At 39.1% G+C, this 25,237-nt stretch overlaps 2 protein-coding genes across 9 annotated transcripts in view; one reads left to right on the top strand and one right to left on the bottom strand.

The window, feature by feature from the left end:
- MCPH1 (microcephalin 1) overlaps positions 1-25,237 on the top strand; it is a 238,927-nt gene that overhangs the window by 60,764 nt on the left and 152,926 nt on the right. Inside the window, exons 11-12 of the mRNA XM_018567597.1 lie at positions 2,950-3,112; positions 19,889-19,966. Coding sequence (XP_018423099.1) covers positions 2,950-3,112; positions 19,889-19,966 — 241 coding nt within the window. The remainder of the gene's footprint in view (positions 1-2,949; positions 3,113-19,888; positions 19,967-25,237) is intronic.
- The window catches only part of ANGPT2 (angiopoietin 2), a 54,602-nt gene continuing 53,147 nt past the window's right edge, over positions 23,783-25,237 (bottom strand). For all 8 annotated transcript variants that reach the window (XM_018567600.1, XM_018567599.1, XM_018567601.1 and 5 more), the window contains one exon: positions 23,783-24,636. In XM_018567600.1, the coding sequence (XP_018423102.1) occupies positions 24,476-24,636 (161 nt within the window). In that variant the 3' untranslated portion in view covers positions 23,783-24,475. The remainder of the gene's footprint in view (positions 24,637-25,237) is intronic.

The following is a 25,237-nucleotide window of genomic DNA, read 5'->3' as shown; positions in this document are numbered from 1 at the left end:
TAGCCTTATATAGTGATCTAAGCAGAACCTTTTATTCACATTTTTTTCATACAAAATTTCTATTGTTGCATTCCTTAATCTACAGTTTGTTAGAACCTTTTACGTCACATCCGATCTGAACAAATAGGCAAAGAGACTGTCCTTGTTGGTAGTATAAAGGCCATGTTGGGCTTCATCTATACAAACTGGAGAAAAACAGTAAAAGTGGTGTTCCAGTGAAACTGTTAAGATGTTTTCTATCCTGCACTAGAAAAATAACAGGGCAAGTTCAATTGGTTGCTTCCTATCAAAATATATGGTTGATAGGGTGATATTCTATATCTGAATTTTCAATCTGCCCACATTAGTAGCAGAAGAAATATCTTCAAGGATTGGAAGATCCAGTTTTAAACATATACTGAAAAAACAATCTTATAAAGTTTAATTTCTTTGTGAGCTAGTCATTTCATTTCATGTGTATATGAGCCGCTTTAGTTTGGTTCATACCAAGACAGCCTGACAAGAAAAACTGTTAAAGCCTGAAATGGTATCTGTAATTTACTCAGTCAACATGGCCTAAAGGGAAATCTGTCAGGTTAGAAAAATGGATGCTACCACTGCTGATATGTTAACAATATTAACAATAAAGAACATACTTCAACTAGGGAAACCTCAAATCCACTTATACAGTCTTGCCCAGCTAAATTAAAGTTATAGTTCATAAAAAAAGTCTATGCTTGGCATCCAAAATTTGGGACGTTTATTGTTTATTCTCAATATGTGACAGACAGTAAAGCAGTCTCATAATGCCAGTCAGAAATCTCCCCGTTGGGGAGATTTCCCTCCCTCTCCCATAGCCTATAGTTTCTATTGGAAAACGTTACCTCTATTCTTGTTCTGATGACCAGCCGAAAGTTTGGATTTTCCCTTACTTTTACTTCCAGTCACCGAGCTTCCCAGGAAGGACACAAACAGCAATACAATTCAACAAGGGCTTTTCCCTGAGCTATACTTAAAAAATAAATAACGTTTTAGATATATAGCTAAAACCTGTTTTTTTTTTTGTTTTGTTTTTTAAGTATAGCGTAAGAAAAAAACCCTTGTTGAGCCCTTTACAGCAGAAGTTAAGTCCGTAAAATAAAAAATCACTGGGAGGGATTTATGGCAGATTAAATTTACAGTCTCTTCTGCCAATATAATTTGTCTTCTCTTCGCCAGCAATTTTTTTAATCTTTATTCTTTTTTTTAAGAACAACAACAATAGAAAAAAAACCCACATAATAACAAGAATAACATCTAAAGTATACAACAGGACATATACCAACATTCCAAGTTTACCTCACAAATAAATACAGTAATAGAAGTAAAAGAAAAAAAAAGAAGAAAAGTTACATTTGGGCAGCAAAGAAAAAACATTACAGATCACCCTCTTAGTATACTACAGTGTCAAAATAAAAGATTGTGTAAGTTTTCATATCGTAATAGTTAATAAAGAGTCTATAAAGGATTCCCATACCTCAAAAACGTTTGAGTTTGAGCATTGTCTCAGTCCAGTTGTTTTGAAATACGAATATCGACTTGCTCAGGAAAGAGTTAAAGAAGTTGGTCCAAAATATAGCCATTGATGCAGGATTGTTTTCTGAACCCACCAAAGATATAATAGACAGTAGATTTCTGCATTCAGCAGAAATTCTCACTCCATGCAGATCTAAGATTCCACAGATTGCCCAAGCTGCAGACAGAGGTAAATAATTAACCAAGTTTTGCTGAGTATACTGAGCAATATCCTTCCAAAAGGACTTTATCTTAGGGCAGCTCCAAAATGCATGGTATAAATCTGCTGATTGCTTCCCACACTTTAAACATCTAAAAGAGCAACTAAGACCCAGCCATTTTTTTTTATTTTCTGTGTACATGGTATGGTGCATGCACCATGCAGTGCACACACAGCCCATTCACAGCATCTCTAAGGTGCCTTGAATGGGCTGTTTGCCGAGAAGGATGTAACTCCTGTGTGTGTAAACCCAATGGCCAAAGAGGACTTTTGTCGGCAGCGGTGGGCAGAGCTGGGGACCGAATGTTGGTCCGACAGCGCTGGAGAAAGACACCCTTGTAAGGTACGTGTGCCCTAATGTGCTGTGCATACTTGCACTTTGGGACAAAAACCGAAAGTGCTTACTTCCACTTTAAAGTTGCGAGCCCCTTGGACTGACATCCTAATCCCTGCTACAATACATAGAAACTTGCTGAGGCAACTGTGTATTGATCAGGACTATTAGAGACAAGTCAGGATTGATTATCTGTATATATATCTGGGTCAGTAAACTATTGAAGCAGAAGGATTGCCATTTTACCACTTCTCTTTGCTGGTTTAGTAGTGGGCTTATTGGAGTTTACTGAAACAGTTTTAAATATTACATTTATACTGGAAATCCCTTGTAAGAGTAGAAATATTTTCAGAAGATTCTCTGGTGCCACAGTTGCTAACATGCCTCATACAGCACAATTCAGATATTTATAGAGCATTAAGCCCGTGACACACTGCATGCAAAGCCATGCAGAGCGAAGCAAAGCTGTCCGGCACGGAGCTTTGCGTGCAGTGTGTGAGCTGAGTGCAGGCAGATGATTGACTGCACCTTCAGCCAATCGGCTCGTGCGTAACCAGCCAGACGTTGCATGCTGACGCACATTTTTCATCTCTGCACACTCAGCTATGCGAAATCTCGCAAGCTGACACGCAGAGGAGAAAATTACATGACACACTGCTCGCGAAGGCAGCAGGCCACCGCTTTGCGTGCAGTGTGCAGTGCCTTTAGACTGCTGGTAAATAAAGTAAAAGTAAAAGATATAAACCTGCATTCATGTAAAATTTGTTGCTGTTATTTTTTAAAATATTTGCTGTCACTGTTGATATGATGTATCTCAAAACAAAATAGTGTCTTTATTTTCAATAATTTTTGTTTTTTTAAGGAAACAAAGTACTATAATACAAGTTGTGAAAAACCTTGGAGGCTTCATCTTTTCAGACAGCGTTTGTGAAAGTACTTCACATGTAGTTTCTGGAAGTGCACGGCGTACATTGAATGTTATTTTAGGAATTGCAAGGGGTTGCTGGATTCTATCATATGATTGGGTAAGTCATTCATATATTCTTTACTATAGTTTAACTGAGTCACAGTGTGAACTGCATTTTCAAAAAACAAAATGAGAGCAAATCTGTCATTTAAGACTGAAAAGTACCCCATTAATGCTTCAGCCAGATTAAAAACTGAATGGCAATTTATAGCTACTGTCAAACATTTCTTTCTTGAGAAATGTCAGCTGTAACCATGTTCATTAAATTCCATGGCAGAAGCTTGTACCGCAAACTGCATATGACTATCCAAAGCACACAGCTGTGGGGGTATGCTTGGAAATGTTTAAAGTGGAAGATTAACTTTATATAGGTATGAAAAAGAACATACATACTACCATTTAAAGCCTGTTAAACGTAGATCTACATACATGTTAAACAAATCAAAACTGATCACTTTTTTTATTGCCTGTGTACTTTTAAACTCATTGGTACCTTTTTATTGGTATCGACAATATTAAAGGTCAACTCCAGGCAAAAAGGGTAAATACACAGATCACTTGCATATAACCGAGTTGTTTTATCTGCCAGAGAATTTGTATTTCTGTCAGTTCAGTCCTGAGATTTACACAGCCCCAGTATACAGTAATGGGAGGATGACACCACCTATAGTTAAGGAATACAGTGGTTTCCTTTGAACTTCCAGCCTGCTGATTGGACAAAGAAAGAGCGGGAGCAGATTAATTTGTATGCTACTCCTGCTCCCTCCTCCTATCAGCATATTCTTGTCAACACATTTGCATTTAGCATGCCTGCCCTTCCCTTTCTCTTTGCTTTGCTCATGTAAGTGCTGTGGTATAGGTGGTAGAGGCTGATATCAAGTCAGAATCAGGTACTTAAACTTGTTGCATTAAGAAAATGAATGATGTATCAATAAATGCAGACTTGCATTAATAGTTGTTTGTTTTATCTGCCTTGAGCTCAGGTTCAAAACTGCAAGTTTTTAAGCGATGATAAAAGATTTATGGTCTAACTTGGTGCAAATCTGCAAATGAAACCCCTGCGAGCACTAATAGTGTTAAAACTACAACTCAAAATGAATCACAAGGTTCCGCGCTTCCAATATATAAACCTACTGATCAATTAACACCATGCAAATGTGCAATAGAAACAACATAAGTTCAAACAATCTATCAATATATAAAACAGATGAAAACAATAAATCTAAATAAACAAGTGATTAGCAATAATTATTAATGACATACAAACTTCTAAGTGCAAGGTATATAGTGCCTATGTGGCAGAAAACACCATCAATCAGTGGTCACACATAAAATGAACATTCCTTCATAAATTTAGATTGTCCGAGGTTTCCACCACTCTTCCACTACTCTTCCAGTGGTGGAAGAGTAGTGGAAACCTTGGACAATCTAGATTAAAAAAAAGAAATGTTAATTGTATGTGCAACCACTTATTGATGATGGTTGTTGGCACATGGACACTATATATGTTGCACTTAGTATTTTTTATGTCATTAATATTTTTTGTCAATCACTTGTTCAGATTTATTGTTTTCATCTGTTTTATGACTGCATAGATTTGTTTGAATTTATGTTGTTTCTATTGCACATTTGCATGGTGTTAATTGATCAGTAAGTTTTTCAAGCATCTCAGTGCTGCTGTTTAGGCATGCTATTACCATATCTGAAGAACAGACCTGACCTATATTGAAAGCTTGAAACTTCCTCTAAACCAGGGGTCCTCAAACCTTATGAGCAAAGGGCAGGTTTACTGTCTTTCAGATTTTAGGGCTGCCGGACTGTTGAAACTAGGCAGTCGAAGCCAACAATGCCTCAGGCTTGGTGGTCAGTGGAAATTAAAAAGAAATACCCCAGGGTTGTTGAGCAGTGGGAGTAAAAGAATTACCAAGCACCTGTGGTTAATGTGAGGAGAAATAATGACCAATCTTTGGTGTACGAGGAAGGAATAGTTCCCCATTGTTGGTATCGGTAGGAGAAATAGTGCCCCATAGTTGGTATAGTATACCATGAAGTGGTAAATAGTCTACTATACAGAAATAGGTCTTTAAGGAGACCTTGACACCATCTAAAATTGCAGGTAAATGCACAGAAATGTCATTAGCTTTTTAAATAGACATTTACAGTGTTTTTCTTTTCCATAAACTATTTTGTTTACTCCCTTTTAGACTGTAAGCTCTGATGGGCAGGGCCCTCATAACCATCTTGAATTGTATTGTAACTGTAATGTCTTCCTTATATTGTAAAGCACTGTACAAACTGTTGGTGTTCTATAAATTCAGTATAATATAATATTAATTTGCAATGTGTTTTTGAACTAGCTAGAAAAGTTGAGTAGTCAATTCCCTAGCACAGCCCCCTTTCTCCTTGCATGTCATAGCCTTCTCCGCTTCTGAGAATGTCTAATTACTCTCTGTGCTGACTCAGCTCCATCATTTCTATCCTCACCTTCCTATATAACCTTTTATGTAGTTGCCCAGTGAAGGATCAAAGTGGAATACTATAGAGTGTCACTTGAGTGACAGCTCTGGGGCTGCTGACATCACATCCAAGATGGCAACCCACAGCAGCAGCCTCAAGGCTTTTGAATATCCACACAAGGGAAGCCTTTACAGGTGACTAACATGCATAAAATATTAAATCCATCTTTTGGGAAGATTTCTGTTAAAATGTGCGCTCTGATCAGCAGGCCACCAACACTTTTCTGCTCATAACAATGTCTCCTACAGTTATATAATCACTTCCATAGTAACCATTTAAATAACCAAGAGGAAATAAGTATGAAAATTGTAGAGCCTGAAGTCTCATTTCAAAATACTTATGACTGTAAAATGTAAATATGTTTAATCCTGAAGTATGTCACTTGCTATTGCTGCTGAACATTAAAATATATATCTATCTATCTATATGTATATATAGATATATATAGATATATCTATATATATCTATATATACAGTTGTGCTCATAAGTTTACATACGCTGACAGAATTTATGATTTCCTGGCCATTTTTCAGAGAATATGAATGATAACACGAAAACCTTTGTCACTCATGGGTAGTGTTTGGCTGAAGCCATTTATTATCAATCAACTGTGTTTACTCTTTTTCAACAACAGAAACTACCCAAATGATCAAAAGTTTACCCCATGCCCCAGGTCTTAATACGGTGTGGTGCCCCCTTTAACATCAATGACAGCATGAAGTAATTTGTGGTATGTGTGGATGAGGCTCTTTATCTTCTCAGATGGTAAAGCTGCCCATTCTTCCTCCAGGTCCTGTAAATTCTTGGGCTGTCTTGCATGAATTGCACGTTTGAGATCTCCCCAGAGTGGCCCAATGATCTCTAGTCCGGGGGCCAGGTGTTGCCAATGACCAGCCTGGGCTGATCAGGTGGCTGAGAGCAGCCTCATTAGGAAGCTAGCCCAGTGCTCAGAGAGTTGTTTTGGAGTTCTGTGTGTTCAGGAAGCACACTGACACAGGCAGACTCGGGTGCGTGCTGGACGCATGAGGAACAGCCGGAGGAGGCTGGGAGAGGTCAGGAAGGTCGGTGACCCAAGGGACCTGTTGGACACACTGCTGGGAGAGCAGTGTGAGTGCCCACGAGGGGAGAGGTCTGGAAGGTCAGTAACCCAAGGGACCTGTTGGTCACCGATGAGAGAGTCCGTGATCCACTGCTGGTAGAGCAGTGTGAGTATCACACAGAGGTGTGCTGAGAGTCTTAGAGTTGAGGAAAGCTACTAAGTACTGTATATGCTGAAGAAGGCTGATTATTATAGGAAATACATGAAATGTTGGCCATGTTATGAGCAAATGACTGTCCTTTATGTTGCTGCTGGAAGCTGTCTTGTACAACAGGGGAAGTCCACCCTGTTGATGAAAACAGACTTTTTGTGTTTGCCCTTAATAAAGCTGTGTTTTACTTGAATTTCCTGGCTACAGTGGAGTGTCCTTGTTACAATATATATATATATATATACACACACACACACACACACACACACACACTATACTGTATATACTCTCTCAATATTTGTGGGGGACTTGGAATGCATACAGGTTATACCCACACTTTTTACTTATTTTATTTTCATGGTGATCTTTTTGCCATTATTTCCTTGTTCTAGAATAATTGTTCTAAGGAGAAAGAGCCTTCCTTGTACCTTTTCTGGTGGCCTTTCTTGAATGTGTCACTCATGTGGTACCATAAAACTACAGTAATTGAAGTGTAGATATCATCAGCTTTGTCTCTCTGTCATCTGAGGTGTGAAGCTGTGCCCAGTCTGCATTACAACTTGCGCACACCAGACCTCTAGTTTCCATAACGTCTTCCAGGACAGCATCACGAGATGGAATCTCCTCCCCCACACACAGGAAACACGTCACTTAAACTCCTTAAAAGGCCCTCCTCTCCTCCACTCCCTCAGTCTTTTGTGTTTCCTCAGTCAAGCTGGGGAGCGTGTCACAGAACGCTGAGAGGGGCTTCCATGGGGTAATGCTGCCCGGGAAGTCTCTTTTTAATTAATGGCTGCCTATGTAGGGCAGATTGGTAGGATTGCCTACCTGTTGTGAGCCCCAGGGATTCTCCTAGCGCTGTCAGGAGATGAGGCTGGCTTTCTTTTCTCCTTCAGTGCCCAGTGCGGGCCGGGACCGGGAGGACGAAACACCCTTGGCTAGGTCAGGGGAATTGCTGGACCGCCGTTCAGAGGGGTCTGTGCGGCTCTCAGGGGCTCCGGGAACATGTTCCATGGCCAGACCGAGTGGCCGCGTACGTCACTTCCGGCCGAGTGTGACGTAATTTCCGGGCTCCGGGCTTGTGCGTTCCAAGCCTCGTTTTCGGCGCAGGAGAAAGGGGAGGGCTCGGGCTGACATGGATCCTGGGTTACCGTTGCAGCTCGCAGTGACTGTAAATTCCGGTCTTCCAAGCACCAGCACGGCTGAGGTATGGAAGATGCGTGTTATCTTACCTCCCTGTTACCTCTGAATTTTCATTCCTCCACCTGGGGTCCCTTGGTGTTGGATGCTTTGGTGTGAGGGGCACTCTAACCTTTTTTGAGTGACGGACAGTAGTTTATTGGCTCCTTGGTTTCTTTCAGGCTAAGGAAAAAACAAAGGTGGCCCCAAAGAAAAAGTGTGCAGTTTGTGCGGTGAAGTTGAGCTCCGGTTATGTTAACCTTGTATTAGTGTGCGGAATGCATTCATGACTTTACAACTAAATTTTTATCATTCCTCTCCCAAGATCTAAAGAATGATAGATGGTTTCAATAAGCCAAAGCAAATATAAGTCTTCTATCACTGGCAAAAGTAAACCAAATCAGATTCTAAGAGTTCATGCACCTTAAACAACATCATTACTCTCTACTGACCTGTTCAATAAGCCCGGGCAATGTGGTCCTCCAAAGTATGCTCAAAATTTTAGTTGAACTGTTCTCATTTGAAAGGATATATTGGCTTCCTCTAAAAAAAAGTTCTGTTCTTTATGTAACATGTGGGGTAAAGCCTCTCTCGGTTTACTACCAGTGCAGAGTTCTTGGACATCTTATGTAAAGGCACCTAATTCTCATTTCACAACATGAAATGGAATAGCGGGCTTATGTCGTTAAGCTACGCATCATGATGATTCTACTTGCATCAGGGTGCAAAGGTTTCTCTACTTTAGGGTGAAAATGGCACCTTTATATGGTTTGTTTACTTTATGTAAAAGATAGTTGGTTTGGTGCTATATTTACACACTAGCTTCAATAATGTATTTAAATCACTGAAGTAGGGAAATAAAACAGTTTGATGGTATCTGCATACTTGTTGAGAGTAATTGGAAATATTGAAGCAAGAGGGTAACCATGACAGCCAAGCAATTAACGTTTTTTAGGTGTAAAGGTTTGTAATTTTTGACTGTATAGCTCTCATGACCGGTTTCCTTTCCATGTACAGTCTCCATGTTTTAATATCCTATAGAAATCACATTGCTAGCTGTTTATTTCAATTGGGTCTGAAATATTTTTAGCTAAAAACTTGTTCCAGTATACGAAATTGTACTTGTTCATTCTTGGTCTGCATTCTATAGGTGTTAAACTCTACTATTAGCAGTTCAAATTCTCTTGTGTAGCAGTTTACAGCTTTCTTTTTATTCACACATACATATGGTGAATGACTTCCTATACCACACACATGCTCTTTTTAGCCTGTTATGGCAACAAATGCTTAAGTGTTACATCTGGTCCTTATGCATACCAGTGAGTTAACAATACATCCCCCTTATTGTCATGTAGTACATCAACTATTAAAAGCATTTCACACCTGTGTGTGGTAATGCCTTGTGTAGAATCTGAAATTACCAATAATAAATATTCAAGTCCCTTACTGAACATCATGCAGTCAGGGGCACCTGCACTCATTTATCTTGCTGTTATCCAGAGAGTTTTTAGTATAGAAAGAACTGTGCTTAGAGAATGAAATCCCAGTCCGATCATGACAACCTGTCAGCTTGTAATAATATATGATGAAGACTAGGTAGAGTCATGGAAACTAGATGCATTGCAGAAATATGAATATAATAGAAAGTACATACTTACCATTTATAACACATCTCATGAATTTATATTTTCAAGAGAATTGAGAAAGCCCTCACATACCTTTTGATTTTCTTTCGTTCTCCCAAACTTGAGTTTACCAAATAAGTTGAGGAATATTAACAGTTTAACATAAATCCCTATTGACACACTGCTGACTTTATTTGTTTTTGGTTGTGCTTACACCACAAGTAACATGTTCCACTCCACTCCTAGTAATGAGAAGATATTAGATTAATGCATTCTTCACTGATGCAGGACCTTTCAGACAGCGGTAAAATAGGTCACAATCGAAGGTAGCTTTCAATGTTAAATATTTCTTGTGTGTTAAAAGCCACCATTGTTGTAGTCTGATGCAATTATGTTATTGTAACGTGTACATTTTAATTTGTGCTCTGAATACATCACGATTGAGAGATGTCTGCTTTTCTATCTTTGTCTATCTGTATGTCCATCCAACACCTTTTCTTTTCTAGTTTTGGTTAGAGTGGGGAAGGGTAAAACCTCTGCCAGGATTTTGTGCTATCCAGTGCTCCATTAGAGATATTTCCCCTAACCGACTGTCTACTGACAACGTTTTACTAGGCAGGAAATTAGGGTAACGTTCCAATAGCAATACAGGCAATGAGAACAATGCTTTCTTATTGTCGGTAGGACAATAAGAAAGCGGAAGGCTAGAACCACTGTCAGATGTTTATTTCTGTGTACCTGTTGTAGATTTCTGTCACCTACTGTCTGATGAAACCATTGTCAGCAGGACAGGAAGTGAGGATAAATATTACTAACCGTAAAAACCCAACAGGATCTCTAATCCTTCCCCACTCTATGCAAAACTTGAAAAACAATTATGACTTAACATTCACTTTAAAAAAAAAATAATCGAAAGCTAAAAAGGCTGTTCAGTTTTGCAGAGACATGCAATTTGAGTGCAAAAGTCCCAACATCTGACCTGCATTAATGCCAACAGTTAGCCTTTATATGATCACATGAAATAAAGTTTTTTACAATTAAGACAGTGTAGCAATTCTGTTATTCTTTTCCAAATCGCTGTCTGTTTTACTTTTCCTTTCATGGATATTGCATGTAGATTATCTTCTGTTTTGCAGAGTATTTGAATTTATCCTTTGTTTGCATTTCATGTGTTTTATGTACAATTGTGTATTACACAGGAAATTTTAATTTAGTGTTCAATAAAACAGTTTAAAAAGATACTTAAGGGTTGATTGTGCTCCTTAGTAACGAGAAGTGTACATCACATCATTCATCATTGGCGTAAAACTGTTTTCTTTTCTAATGACAGCCCAAAATTTGTTTATTTTGGTTGTGCCACAAATTAACCATCACAAACCATGTTTCACATGCTTTTTACAGCTGGACATCAATCATTGACAGTTGGTGCTAATTAACTCGAATGGCAAAGAAAATTACACTATCTTTCATAATCTATGAGGGAGCTGTTTCCAAGCAAAATGTGCTTTTCCTAATTATGAGACTAGAGATGTGCTCTGCTACTTTCATATGTAGTTGAGTCGGACTACCAGCAAACAACTTTAAACTGATCAGTCCGTGCCATGGAGATGAGTGAACCTTACACATTGCTCAATTAATCGACCACTATAATCTGTTTCTTGCAGTCAAGTTTTTAATTGTGGTGTTTTATCATGGGTGCTCCCATAATAGCTGTGGATAATGTAATTTGGTGTTCTGTGTCATCTCCCTGCAAATTTGTTTCATTAAGAAATATAAATAAAACTTTTGATGCCTTCTTGGCAGAACATACACTTCTTTTCACTAAGGCATCATCCTGTGTCTCTGGCTCTACAGTATCATCGGAAGTCAAAGTATCAGGTATCTGGTTGTGGGGCTTTACTTACTCCCCTGGTCCAGACACCCCTGGAGGGGAGCACAGGGAATGACAGACACAAAGTAGTAAGGGTGCAAGGTTCATAAAAGCTCACTTCTGGCAGCAGACTTGGCCACGGGATGCATGTGCAGACAAACAGGAAGGTCCCTGTAGGGGCAGACCAGAAAACAGCTGGCCAGGACACTGAAACATTAAGCAGCCTGGAAGCATGGTTTGGGCAGACAGCAGGCATAGTTGTGGTCACAAGGCAAGCCGAGATCACACCAGAGGTTCAGCTGAGATGAGCCATAGTAAGGAACTAGCTGAGGTTACACCAGAAGTTCAGCAGAGATGAGCCATACTCAGGAACTAGCAAAGGTCAATAACAGAAAGGCAGAGCAGTGACAAGTCCAAAGCCAGGCCAGCAATGGGGATGCAAATCAGGAACTGGTTCAGGATTCAAGTCACAGGGCAACAGCTGAAGACCATCCAGCAACTTTCTAGCTCATCTCTGTTCCTTAAAAAGGCTATCTTGTGCCAAGGTTGTAATTGGTCATGAATGCCAATGCACATGTACACGCATATGTTTGCGCTCCAGGCCCACATGCATTACTGTGCTCGGACAAATGTACATACATACAACCAGCTTGCAATGACCCTTGTTCTACATATTTGGCCAAGCACACATCTTCTGATGCTGTCCTGACACAAAGTATGTCATTTTCTAACATCACCAGATCCCCTGTCATATTCATGCAACTTTGAGGTTCTTCTGCAATTGTCCATTTCACATACATGCAGATCATGTTTAGAGGATTGCATCAAAATTAGCCATAGGTGTACAAAGCTCTTAATTTAATTAAGAGTAATTTCAGACCACCTTGCAGAGTCAGTAGGAAGTCAGATGGAATATACTGCCTGCTGTGTCAAATTTTCCGTCTTGATTTCCCGGATTGTGATAAGTAATTGAACTTCCAATGCAGATTTTGAATGGCAGAAACTTGTGATCACCAAATTACAGACAAGCGAGTTGATTGGACTGGTGAACCTTAGTAATGTGCGACTGAAAACCTGAAACACTGAGCAATTAGGCTGTAATTTCTATATGCTTCCCAGGGCCCTAAAACCAACTCTGGGCTCAGGTTCCCCCCTCCCCCAGAGCAGACCCGCACTCTTATTATTTATTATAATTTATTTTTTTAAATGTATATACATGCCGTAGTTTTCTTCCAGGTATCTTCATTCTGGTCCAGTGAAGTCTCATGTCCTCCTTATCCTCTTTTTCCTCTGGTAGTGGGCAGATTTTGAATACAGCAGAGAGCTGTGCTACATGATGATGTGGCACCGCCCAGTGCAGCATTCCCCTGTGGGTCCAGGGCAGGCCCTTGATGAAATCATGGGCTCTCAGGAAGCAGTTAAATGACAATGGGCATCATTCTACCTGCAAGAGGAGTGGTCATGAATTGCTGGATCAGTGGGTTTATAAGGGACAGATCAGAGACTGGGTGAGTAATGCAGCTGGAGCTGCTTTTTTATTCTTTGCCTAAATTGTATTTCAGCTTCAGTTTTTGATTTTTAACTGGAGTATACCTTTATCACTTTAAAACTTTAAGTAGTGAAAGTTTCACTATGCTCTTGGATTGTTACGCTTTTGTGCTGTTGCAATTTGTTTGGGATTTTTTTACACTGAACTGTGTGCCACTGTGTTGCTTTCTTTGCTTCATTAGTTTGGCAGTATGTTTTTGCACTAAAGCGTTTCATTGCTTATTTTTATAAATAGGCATTCTGCCTAACAACACAGAGCTCTATTCAAGGGAAATTGGCAAGAATGGATTCAATTCCATCATCTACGATTGACATATTTTTTTTCCTCAGACACGAAAAATATTGAAAATAGTCTAACCTCATATAGCAAAATGTATGAGGGTTTAAATACATTTGTTAGCAATACAAAGGAATAAATTGATAGTGGGTGATAGTGCTTCCACTTTACTAATAGGTATTTATTTTAAAGGCTAAGTTAATCTCTTAGACCAGTGGTTCTTAACCTGTGTAACCTCAGGACCCACATTTGTCCTTGGTGATTAAGTCACGACCCAAGTCGCACTGCAATGGAATACACGGCATTGCAGTATCAGGTGTTTGAGTGCAGGCAGTCAGACTGTGGGTGGGAGGTGCATTTGGGGTGTCATTCAAATTAATGGCAACACAATGCACCTTCCACCAGAATGCGCAGTAGGTGCTATTGCATGGTACAGTGCATTAACCGCATGGGTCTGTGTACTAGTGTGAACAGACCCTCAAAAACACTGACAGATGCACACAACCACAGACATTTCACAAATATACACACTCAAAAAAATGTATACTTTTTTTTTTTATAACATCCGCCCAGTCTCCCTCCCTACTGAAGTCTCAGCCTGAGGTCCAGTGTGGGCTTCTGTGCATTGTTTGTACAGCTCCCTTGTGTGCCCTATAGAGCTGCTGGGAGCCAGAATGTGATGTCTGTCCAGTCCAGGCACCTTTACATGGCACATGTAACGCCATACTTCTAGCCCACCCCACCTTAAGTTGACACACAGTGCCGGACAGCATATTTTGAATGGTTGCTCAGCGCGAGTACTGATGATGCTACGCTAGGAGGAGGCTTAGGAGTCTCTCGACTAGAAAAATGGAAGGCATGTGGCGACCCACTGATCGGTGGGTCGTGACCCAAAAGTGGGTCGTGACCCACCAGTCGAGAACCACGGTCTTAGACCATGTTTCATGTTACACCCATATTCAAAATCTGTGAATGGAGAAACTGTGACAGAGGCACTTGTAGTTCTCAAGGAAATACAAGTGCAGTGTCATCAACGCACTTGTAGTCCATTCAGTGGCATCACAAGGGTGCGGGGGGTGCGACCTGCACCCGGGTGACACCATTGGAGGGGTGACGCCAAAATGACTGACAATCATTTTGGTGTCACTCCCTCTAAAAAGTCGGGCACTCGGTCATGGGCCGAGAACCCGACAGTGTCAGAAGAGAGGAGGGGACCCGGCGCCATACCTCATCCCACTATGTGAATGTCCCCTCCTCTCTCTGCCGGCGCCCATCACTAAGATGGCTGCTGGCAGACGTGAATTAGATGACCACACATGGGGGACGCCCCGGAGTCCATTCATTCTTTCTCCCGTCCCTGTTACTGGATGTCCATACCTTGGTACAGACAGGGATGAGAGGGAGAATCTGCAGAAGCCAGATTGTGGTTGCAATGCTTTACTGGCTCCAGTGCAAAAATAATAAATACACAATTTTTTACTTTTATGATTGTGTGCTGTAATTTTTTTTTTTTAAGGTAGACTTTACCTTTATATTAGTATAATGCTGTAGAATATGATGATGAATAAAGTGGTCCCATAATTGATCGCTATTATCATTGATTTCTTTATGATTATTTGGGTTGTAAACATATCACATTTGAAAGTCTTGTTCATTCACATGATATTGTTCTTTTGCTGCAAAGGAATGCAATTTCAAATTACTGTAGAATGTCTGATTATATCATTTGTGATGGAGCACTTGAGATGAAAAAGTAATGTCAGCCCCATTGCATGGTAGTGCATAGTGGATGCAGGTAGAAAACTTGTTTCTTAGAAATGGTTGATATCAATGTTGAACTCAGCCACAATATACAATGAACTCCTTACCTGGGAAAAAAAGTGTTTTTTTGTGATCGAAACACATATAAGGGGGGGGGTTTATTTTATATGTAACCGTCAGTTCACAAAGATTAACGCATGAGTTTCTGCTTAAAATATTGTCAGGTTCTAATTTGCATTATTTGTGATAGAATATATGTTGTCTATTGAACAGGAAATTTTAAATGAGTTGATGTTGCAACAAAATTACAAAAGATTATTGAGCAATAATGGGTTTGCATTATTTAGAAGTACACTCCAGATGAAAATTTAAGAAGCCTTTTGATGCATATGATCACAGCTAACCTGCTCAGTTCTACAGGTTTTCATTCATGTACTGCTGTAGTGCACTAGTTCACCTCTTTACCTTTTGCCAGTAATGTGGATATCCTGGAACACACTACCTGGTGATGCTGGAGCATGCAACCTTTTGCTATTCACATACAGAAACAGAGCAAAATCAAGCATAAGAAGTTTCTTGCAACCACCAGTCAGATTCAAACCTACCTTTTAAAGTTGGAATATGACTGAAGAGGAATAAACGCTTCACAATGCAGAGGCTACCAGAAATACACACTTAATGTTCACTTAATGACCCTGTCAGGTGGCTTGTGTGTATTATTGATTCACTGGATTTCATAGAACACAGATGAAGGTGAATTGAGTGAGCTTCCTGATTTTACCACTTCTGCAGAATAAATTAGTAGCTCATTGCTTTGTTTCACTTGTTGCCTAGAATTACTCTTAAAAACACATCTCTGGGCTTTGTTAGCGTTAGTAAGAGTGTAGTGTGGGGTGGAAGTAGTAAAAGCCACAGCATCAGTGTGAGTAAAGGGTGCCCCGGCTTGGTGGTAATTGGAAATCAAAAATGCCCCAGAGCTGGTGGCCACAAAATTGGTGCCAATGGGAGGAAAACCGGTTAAAGGGTAATTCCACTTTCCCAGGTGAATTTGGCAAAATTACTTTACCCCAACCAATCTGCTCCTTGCCCTTCGCAGCTGCCGGTGCACTGTCCATACACCGTACACAGCAGTGCAGCCCTGCTTTCAAATTCCAGTTGCAAGTTGCATTGGTCAGTGCAGTCACCCGACCTCACTGAACAATGAGAAGTGCAAGTACAAAAAAGGACTTCGGATTTTCCTGGTCTGCATATCTATTGCACTCAAAGACTCATATGGCAGCAGAGTCATATATGCAGCTTGTCAGCCAGGTGACTAGCATTTTCAGAAGGTTTATTATCACAAACCTTTTATTTCTGTCATGTCTGAATTTAAAAAAAATGCTCTTACATACATAAGCCTTTTTCTGTTGTGCAACTGTGTGAAAATGTGCCCTTTCTAATTGTGTGACCAATTGTGGATTTTGTTATACACATTTCTTAATTTGACTTTCTGCATGTGCTATGGGAATTCCTAAATGTTTATAAACATGTGCAATTGGCATATGTACAACATACATAGTTGGCCACCTTAAAGATACCCTGTTACCAACTGCAAAAAAATTGCAGGTAGGCACACATAATAAGTATTTTAAATGCTTAGTTGCAGTGTTTTTCCTTTCCGTAAAATCATTTTTATTTGTCTTACAATGTGCCATGGAACTTGCTAAAAGAAATAAATGACTAGTCAATTCCCTAGCACAGCCCCCTTCTTCCTTGCACGCCATAGCCTTCTTCTCTTCTGGGAGTGTCTAATTAATCTCTGTGCTAGCCAAGGTCCCCCCTCTCCCTTTACCTTCCTAGATAACCTTTTATTTTCCATAATTGTTATTGTTTTAAATAGACTACAAAATGTTACAAACTTTTACAGTACATATCGTTAAGTAAAGGTAAAAGCAGACAAATGTTCATGAACCGAAAGGAACAGTAGAACAGGAGGGAAACAAGGAACCACACAAAGGTTCAAGGTGTCAATACTGATCTAGCAAAATAAGATAAAAAGAAAAAGACATCATGTAAAGTGGAAATCTCTGTGAAATAATGTCAATTGCATGGAAACACCAGCTGCTCCACCACAAAAATAAGCAAATGAAAAAGGCAAATGGATCCGCTGGTTCTTTAATATAAAAATTGACTCGCAACTAATTCATCTGAGAAACCCTTAACATCCCATTGTGATGTTAATGCAATATCACAATGGGAAAGTTTTGAAGGGTTTCTCAGTTGAATTAGTTTTGAGTCAGTTGTACTATTAAAGGATTGTATTTAAGAACCGGCTGTTCCAATTGACTTTTTCATTTTCTTTTTTTGTCTCTGTCAGTTTGTATATACCAACAGTTGTTGCACCAACATTCGCCCATGGAGATTCTATAGATAAAGCAGTAGTCTAAGGTTCAACTTTCAGGGCTGCAAAATCAGTCGAGCTCCTCAAGAATTATGAGGATATCGAAGGGTAAAGGAATTGGGGCCCTAATGGATCAGCTACATGCATTAACAATGGTGCTGGGCAATGGCAGATCTGTCAATAGCTGAGAGCTCGTATTGGGATCTGGAGTATGATGGTGTGTATCCCAGACTCTTCTGAATGGTGTGAGTGATATCAGTGGAGATTTACCAAGGGAACAAAGAGCATGGGGGGATCAGGAAGGGAGGAGTCTTTTTTTTTTAAGTTTAACATGGGCTTTCAGGCACTTGCATGCGTTTTTGATGCGTTTTTGTGTTTTTGATGCGTTCCAGACCAGATCCAGAGCAGGTAAAATAGGGCTTGCCGCATTTTTTTCATCCGGTCTGGATCTGGTCTGGATCCGCACGCTGCGATGTGAACTGGAGGTCAAAATACCATAGGAATACATTGGACGCAGTTTTGATCCGGTCTGCACCTGCTCTGGTCCGGATCTGCTCCGCGCTTGGTGTGAACAAGGCCTTAATACAGCTGCCAGAGAAGTAGTGAAGGGGAATCATATAAAAACAAATTACTTAAGTGACTGATTTAAATCTCCTAAGACTGCTGGCATCACATCCCAGATAGAGGCGCCCAGCAGAAGTTTCAGGGATTTTGGATGTCCGCACAAGTGAGGCTTTTACAGGTAATTAGCATGCATGAAATATGTTAAATGTACAAATCTTATGGGAAGATTTTGTTGATATGAAAGGTCTGGCGACAGGATCTCTTTGAAGAAAAAGCCCCACCATTAAAAAAATAAATAGAACATGTATATTTACTACAGAAACAATTTTGTAATTTATTGTTTTTAAAATATTTCCCTTTCAATGACAGATGCTATGATATCTAAACTGCCAAAACATTTGAATGTTGCTTTTTTTGCAATATGACAACCTGGGGGTGTTCAGTACAAATCCTTGGTGTACAGAATGCTACAAGAAAAATAAATCACCTGTGTGTGTCATTAGATTACTGATTTTCTTTTGAGGGAAGGTTCACACCATTTTCCGGACCAGATTTGGTACAGACCTGGTCCAGAAAATGGTGTGAACCTGCTCGCATTTCCAATGCATTCCAGACAAGACAAAATGAGACATGCAGTATTTTTTCTGGTTTGGTTTGGAATGGGCTGTGCTGGTGTGAACAGAGGCCAGAAATAGCATAGGGATATATTTTGGGTCCAGAACCTATCTGGTCTGGTCTGGAGATTATCTGGACGCGGTGTGAATTGGCCCTGAAGTCTGCATTGAGAAACAAGTCACATCTTCAACATCCCTTGCAAATAAGAGTTTCATTTTTGGTGGGATACCCTAATGTTTATCCTTTCCAAAAAGGGATACAGACCCTGCAGCTTTTGTCCATGGGACCCCGGCCTTGGTCATGTGCTGATAATGAAGACAGGCCCTCCCATTTGTAATTCAGCCTGAGAAAGGACATGGAAAAATAAGCAATTCCGTTTAGAACAGAGAAAGGTATGAAAGGGAAACATTTTTCTAAATTCAATGCATTGTATACAGTTCACCTACAGGGGACTTATTTTTGCCAACAAAAGTAATGTTACACTTTTACAACTTATTACTAAAGTTCAGTACATATTATTGCAATTATTTTTGCAAAAATCCAGAACGTTTTCTCTTAACTGAATGCCCTTTGTTTTTGAATTTAGTACAAAGCTTCAGTCACATGCAAATTACCTGATGACATTAATAATATGCAACAAGTAACATCAATCATTTTCCTACCAATGCTGTTTGTCACTCTTCTACAGCACAAGCAGACCACCAGATGACTGATGGAAGTTAGTGGGTTGGGCTGGTGCATTAACCACTTGCCATACGCCCGTTGTAAAAAAACGGACGGACGGCACTGCAGCATTGGTGGGTTGCCGTCTCAAGACTGCATTTTTTTTCTGCGGGCGCGCACGGGCAGAAAAGACCCGACCAATGCAAACACCCGTTACCGGGTGTTTCACATATAGACGATTGGCGGCTCCATAGCCCGCCGATCGTCTATATGTGCTTTTTTTTTATCGGGATCGGGTCGGGAGATAGCGGTAAAAGCTTTTAAAGCTTCGCCTATGGCCAATTTTGGGTATTAAAATTTTTTGAGGTTTCGCTCGCGCGCATAAATGGGAAGGGGGTTTAACACCGCGGATGTCAACTGGTTAAAGTGATGTTCACAATTAACAATGGTCCTCAGTGCCAATAGAAATGGTGAATCTCCCCAGCAGTCACAGAGACAGCAATGTTTTTTTATGCATACTGCAGGTAATGCATGATGTCTACAGTCAAAGTACCAAGGCTCTGAACTGTTGCATCTTCTTTCAGATTCTCTGGTCTTTGGAATGCGGACAGTGGGTGCCTGAAGAGCCATATGAACTTTCAGAACATTTTCCGGGAGCTCCAGTAAGTGAGAGATTTTCTTAAAACATTGTTTGTTGTTTAGTGTTGATTTCAAACCCAACTTGTCGGGTATCTAAAATAATATTGCACGTTTTGATTTTTATAACTTCCTTTTTCATCCATGTGTGCCTATTGGCACGACTCTGTGTTTGTTAATTTTTGTCACTCTGTTGAAAGTAGTGACTATCAATGGTTGCACATCTGTGTTGCTTTTTCAGGGAATAGCATGGTATTTCATAAGAGTTGTGTGACTCTGATAGATGTGCAAGGCCTATGGCCACATGTATTTATATAGTCACTGAACCTTTCCATGAATCCTAATAGCAGGGTAAATTATATTATGTTTATGTTGCACTTATTAGAGTCATGTTTGTTTCTGTAGAATTGCAGATTAACTTCTAGTGTAAACCACTTGAGCTCTTGTATAACTTATGGACTAGAGCAATTTTTCTATTTCCAATATGGGCCTGTTTTATTTGGCGATAACTTTGTCATCACTTAAGATACCAAAAATATTACCTTTATTCTGGGAAAACTAGGCTCTCTTTTGGCAATATCGTTGAGCAAACATTTTTTATTTTTTAATGGAATCGATAAATAAATAAAAAGATGAAAATTTGTTTTCTAAGGACACATCTCTAATGTTCTAAATCCTAAAGTGGTTAACTTTGTTAGTCTGCCTCCCCAGTTTAATTTTCTAGACATGCCTGGTTTACATCATTTGGTGTTTGGATTACATGTAACATGTTTAGACAGATATATTAGTTTCTTTAATACTAGGAGTTTTGGGGGGAAATATAATACGGGGAGCTCTGATTTTTTTTTTTTCATGTTTTTAGAAAGTAAAAGTCCCTTCCTATGTCTGGGCTGGATTAATTTTTAAATAATGTAAAGAAAGCTGATTTGTACACCTAAATGCTTATAAGACAGTTGGGGTGGCTGGCCTGGAGGATAGCTACTTTTACTGGCCTCTTTGTGTGGGGGATGGGGGGGTGAAAGCACACTGGGGATGTTGCCTTTTGAAGCTCTTGATTTGATATGTGCTTGGTCTAAAAATGCAAATGTCTCTATAAAAAATGTATTATATATGCAAATATAAAATGTTTTCATTTTACATTTCAAAAAAGTGTTATGTTCTTCCTGTTTGGGTGAGCTGGTCTGGTGTGCTGTGGCTTTTCTGTGGTTGTGTTCCAGCTATCCATATGTTCCATTGTCCCGCAAAGGGAGAGTGGACTCAATGATATGGGTTTGGATTCATTTAAAGAATATGAAGTCTAATAATTAGTCTTGTAAGATGGAAAACTTTGTACCATATTGCTTAAAGCTGACAAGATAGTTAAGCAGTATTGCTGCTTTCTTCTCAGCAGGCCTGTAATGAGAAGCAGAAAGCATCTACATTTATTCACATCTTCAAAGGTAAATAACTTGTCAAAGATCTGGAAATGCAGACTGATCAGAAATCTTTAAAAAGGAAATTGTCCTTTTCTCTCAATCAGAATTTAATATAAAGAATATTACCTATGCATGTTAATGTTTTAAAAGCCTTTTTGCTGTGTATATTTAAAAAATATGCATAGGGCCAGCCATATTTGTAAATTACATATGTAGGCTTTCTTTCCTTGTTGGTGTTGTGCCTTGCTCTGGACTCTCCGTAATATGTTGATTTTCTACAATCTCTGAAATCAAATACCCACAATGCGAGATGCCATATGCAACTTATTTACCTCAGTCATAATTTATTAATAGCAAGAAAATGTTACTTTTTTTTAACTCAAAATAATGTCATTTGGTAATAACAATATAGCCTTTTTATGTACAGTGTGAATTTTAATGGTAGATCCATTTGAACCCTTTTGTTCTCAGAGGTCGTAGATGCTCAGGTCAAATTTAGCAGCGTTACTTAAAGGAGAACTATGGGGTCAGTGTTTTTCCCCATAGTTCTCCTTAGGGTAACGGGAGGACACAAACTAGCGTCCTCCCGTTACCCTAAGCTCAGTATACTAAGACGCCGGAGCGGATCCCGACTTAGACGACGGGATACGACGGGATCCGCCCAGCTGCGTGAGTGACAGCTGGCTCTGCCTATCTAGAGGCAGAGCCAGCTGTACCTGCCCCCACCCCTGTCCGTTCCACAAGTCAGCGCTGGCAGATCGGAGAGGGGAATCCAGTCCCTCATAGTTCTCCTTTAACTTGACAATAATTCTATGACTATTTTTTTTTGTATTTCTACATGTTTTTAAGGACATAATAGGCTGGTACCCTGTTTTTTTTTATTTTTATTAAAGGTTGACAAATCCTTAAAAATGTAAACAAGAATGTTTGTGCCACTTTAACATTTTACTTGCTTACTGTTCTGTATATTTATATTAATATTCTAGAGTTTATCCCTGTTGGCTATCTATATATGTCTGTCATTTTCAATAAGTACCTGAACTCTAATTGGTATAGCAGGATAAGCTTTCTAGGGACTGTATTTTTTTTTCTCTCTCTCTCTTTTCTCTGATTGATTTTTGGGAGAGAAATGATAAAGTACACTTACTATAGAGTACCCCTGTGAAAAGGAAATATCTATTTGAAGACACTGAGGAGAATTTATAAAAAAAACTGGAGCAGACAGATTCTGAAGCAGTTGCCCATGGCAACCAATCAGCTTCTGTCTTTCATTTTCAAGGCTTAGCTGTACAAACTAAAGAGAGAAACTGATTGGTTGCCATGGACAACTGCTCCAAATTCTATCTGCTCCAGTTTTGATTAATTTCCCTCCACTGTATATAATATAGTTCTGAGAGTCAAGATATGCAATAAAGAAAAATGCTGAAGCTCCTAAACTTTTTAGAACAAACACTGAACTGAGCAAGTGAACAAAATAATTGATTAGTTTACAGATTGATGTTATCAAGTAAAACAAGGGTAGTAAAGAAGACTAGAACAAACCTTAACCAATAACAAGTTTAATACATTTTAAAAATGTCAACACAGAACATATGTATAAAAAGAAAAATGTTTTATCAACACATTTTCAAGCTATGAAACCGATTAACAATGTCAGAAAATAAATAATTTATATAACTGGTAAACATTTTTATCTTAGGATAAATCCTTAAGGGTTCTTTCCTGTTTCTTTCCTTTGTGTTTGTCAGGTTTATTTTATTTTTATTTAACCCATTTTAAGCAGTGCAGAAATAAATTGTTGGAGTTTAGGAATAAGGATTATGAATTTGGGCTTTGCACTTTCCTGTGACTATTACAAAAAAAGACCAATTGAAAATTTAATATTACATGCTCAGACAAAAAGTAGGAGCATATTGTGTGACATCACCCATCTACATTCAATAATGGAGTCTCTGACGTTTGATGGAGCAGGTGGTTTTACTTTTACTCTAATTATACTTCCAGCTGATGTTCTAGACTACTGTTAGAAATGTTAACGACATCTTTTAATGTAAGAGTTGGTGTTTATACATCTCCATTTGATTTGGTATTTGATATTACAATGTAAAGCAGTTTGCCTCAGGCACTTTAAATTGTGTTGCCAATATGTTGAAACGTTGTAGTGCACATTGAAAAGCCTGACTTTCCACTTCTTCCACTGAAAAGTAAAGTCCACCTATTCATTATATTGACCACTACAAGCCGGCCCTTGTTACAAATGTTGTTGTCTTAATGTAGGTTGAAAACTCAAGTTGCAATACAAATGCGATACTTCTATAACTGTCCCTCTGTATAATATTACTAATCTAAAGTCTAGTAAAAAATGTGTACATACCAAAAGGATAAAGGAAGCATTCTCAATAAATATAAATTTAGCAGTACTTTCTGAGGGCATATGCAAATATTGAGTTTGAACAAGTATAAATATAAGCCCATTTATACGTTTGCTTTTGAAGGCTTTTTACTCTTTTTGTTGCAATATCAAGCCATAGTACAAAGCTTACTGAGAACTTCAGATCCATTGTGTAACTGGAATCGTACCTCGGTAGCATGTGGTATCTGCACACGTCTTTACATGCTTCTGTTTCTGATGAGTAACAATCATAATAACTCAAAAATTCCGTACGTGATACAATCTGGCACCCTCTTATTTATATGTGTAACATTAAAATAAGACTGTATACAGTTAATTTACAACCATATGTACAACTCATAATACAGAACATAATACAAAGTGGTTTGCAGGTAGGACGCCACAAAGACGGCACGTGTATCTCTGCAGAAAGGCATAAGGTATTTCACAGTTCCAGTAATTAACATCAGAATAATTGTCATTCACAGCTATACCAGCTGTGCAAAGAGCTGCCTTTAAGTCTTGTTGATCTGTGGTTACATTTTGTAGATGTTTTTCCTTGGAATCTTTACATTTATTTATCTTAATACTGTGCAGAGCTCAAAAGTGGACCACTATCCAGAGTATGGTTCCATAGTGTTCCTTATAAAAAAAATATGGAGGCATTTATTTTCCAGTGTTCTGGTATTTGTCCTTATTTCACAATAAGCCAAATATGATTGTGGTTTTTAAAAGTCAGCAGGTCGAATCATCATTGTTGTTGCTTTCAGAGAGTACCCTGATCCTTTCCAATAGTACCATTTGATTCCATTGAATTTGTTTGTATTTTGCCCCAAGGAATAATACATTCCATTCAAGTTTGAAGGGCCACAGGCATCAAACCACCAACCTGTAAGAAAGGGAAGAGGGAAAAAAAACGCCATCACTGAGTTAATTGTTCTAATTGTTTTGATGAATGCTGTTTATGTTTCTTTGTATATTTCTTTGGCCAGTTATCAATAATGGTATACAGAAATAAGCATTAAATTAAGCCTGCGTTTTGTCCATGCAGGACAAAGCAACAGGTTCACTTAATTGACACTCTTCCCTGCTGCACATTCTAACCTTCTATTTGCTTCCCCATTGCTCTGCTTGGCCATCTGGAGTGAAAACAAAAAGCCCTATATAAGCTCCACATTGCAACTTGCAGTCGCCAGTGCTTTGTGGCAGGAAGGGAAAGGAGGTTTTACTCTTAGCAGCCACACTGAACAGTGGGAGAACATAGAGAATGTGCAGCTGAAGAGGGTGAAACTTTTGCTTTGGCCTTGACCAATAGACAGTAGAGATTATGCTGATTTACTGTTCCCTAAGCAGACAGTAGGCAGAAAGATTACATAGAATGGCAGGAAATAGATATGTCACCTGTCTGACAGTGTAGTGTTTAAAATGTGCAGCATTACAAATTATTTGCCAAGTAAACCAATAGGAATATATGTGCGCATATATATATA

Source organism: Nanorana parkeri, unplaced genomic scaffold (assembly GCF_000935625.1).
Source record: "Nanorana parkeri isolate BGI_ZX_2015 unplaced genomic scaffold, ASM93562v1 scaffold1071, whole genome shotgun sequence".
NCBI classification, from domain to species: Eukaryota; Metazoa; Chordata; class Amphibia; order Anura; family Dicroglossidae; genus Nanorana; species Nanorana parkeri.
The sequence above is the reverse complement of the archived record's forward strand: the minus strand, read 5'-3'. Positions and strand labels throughout refer to the sequence as shown.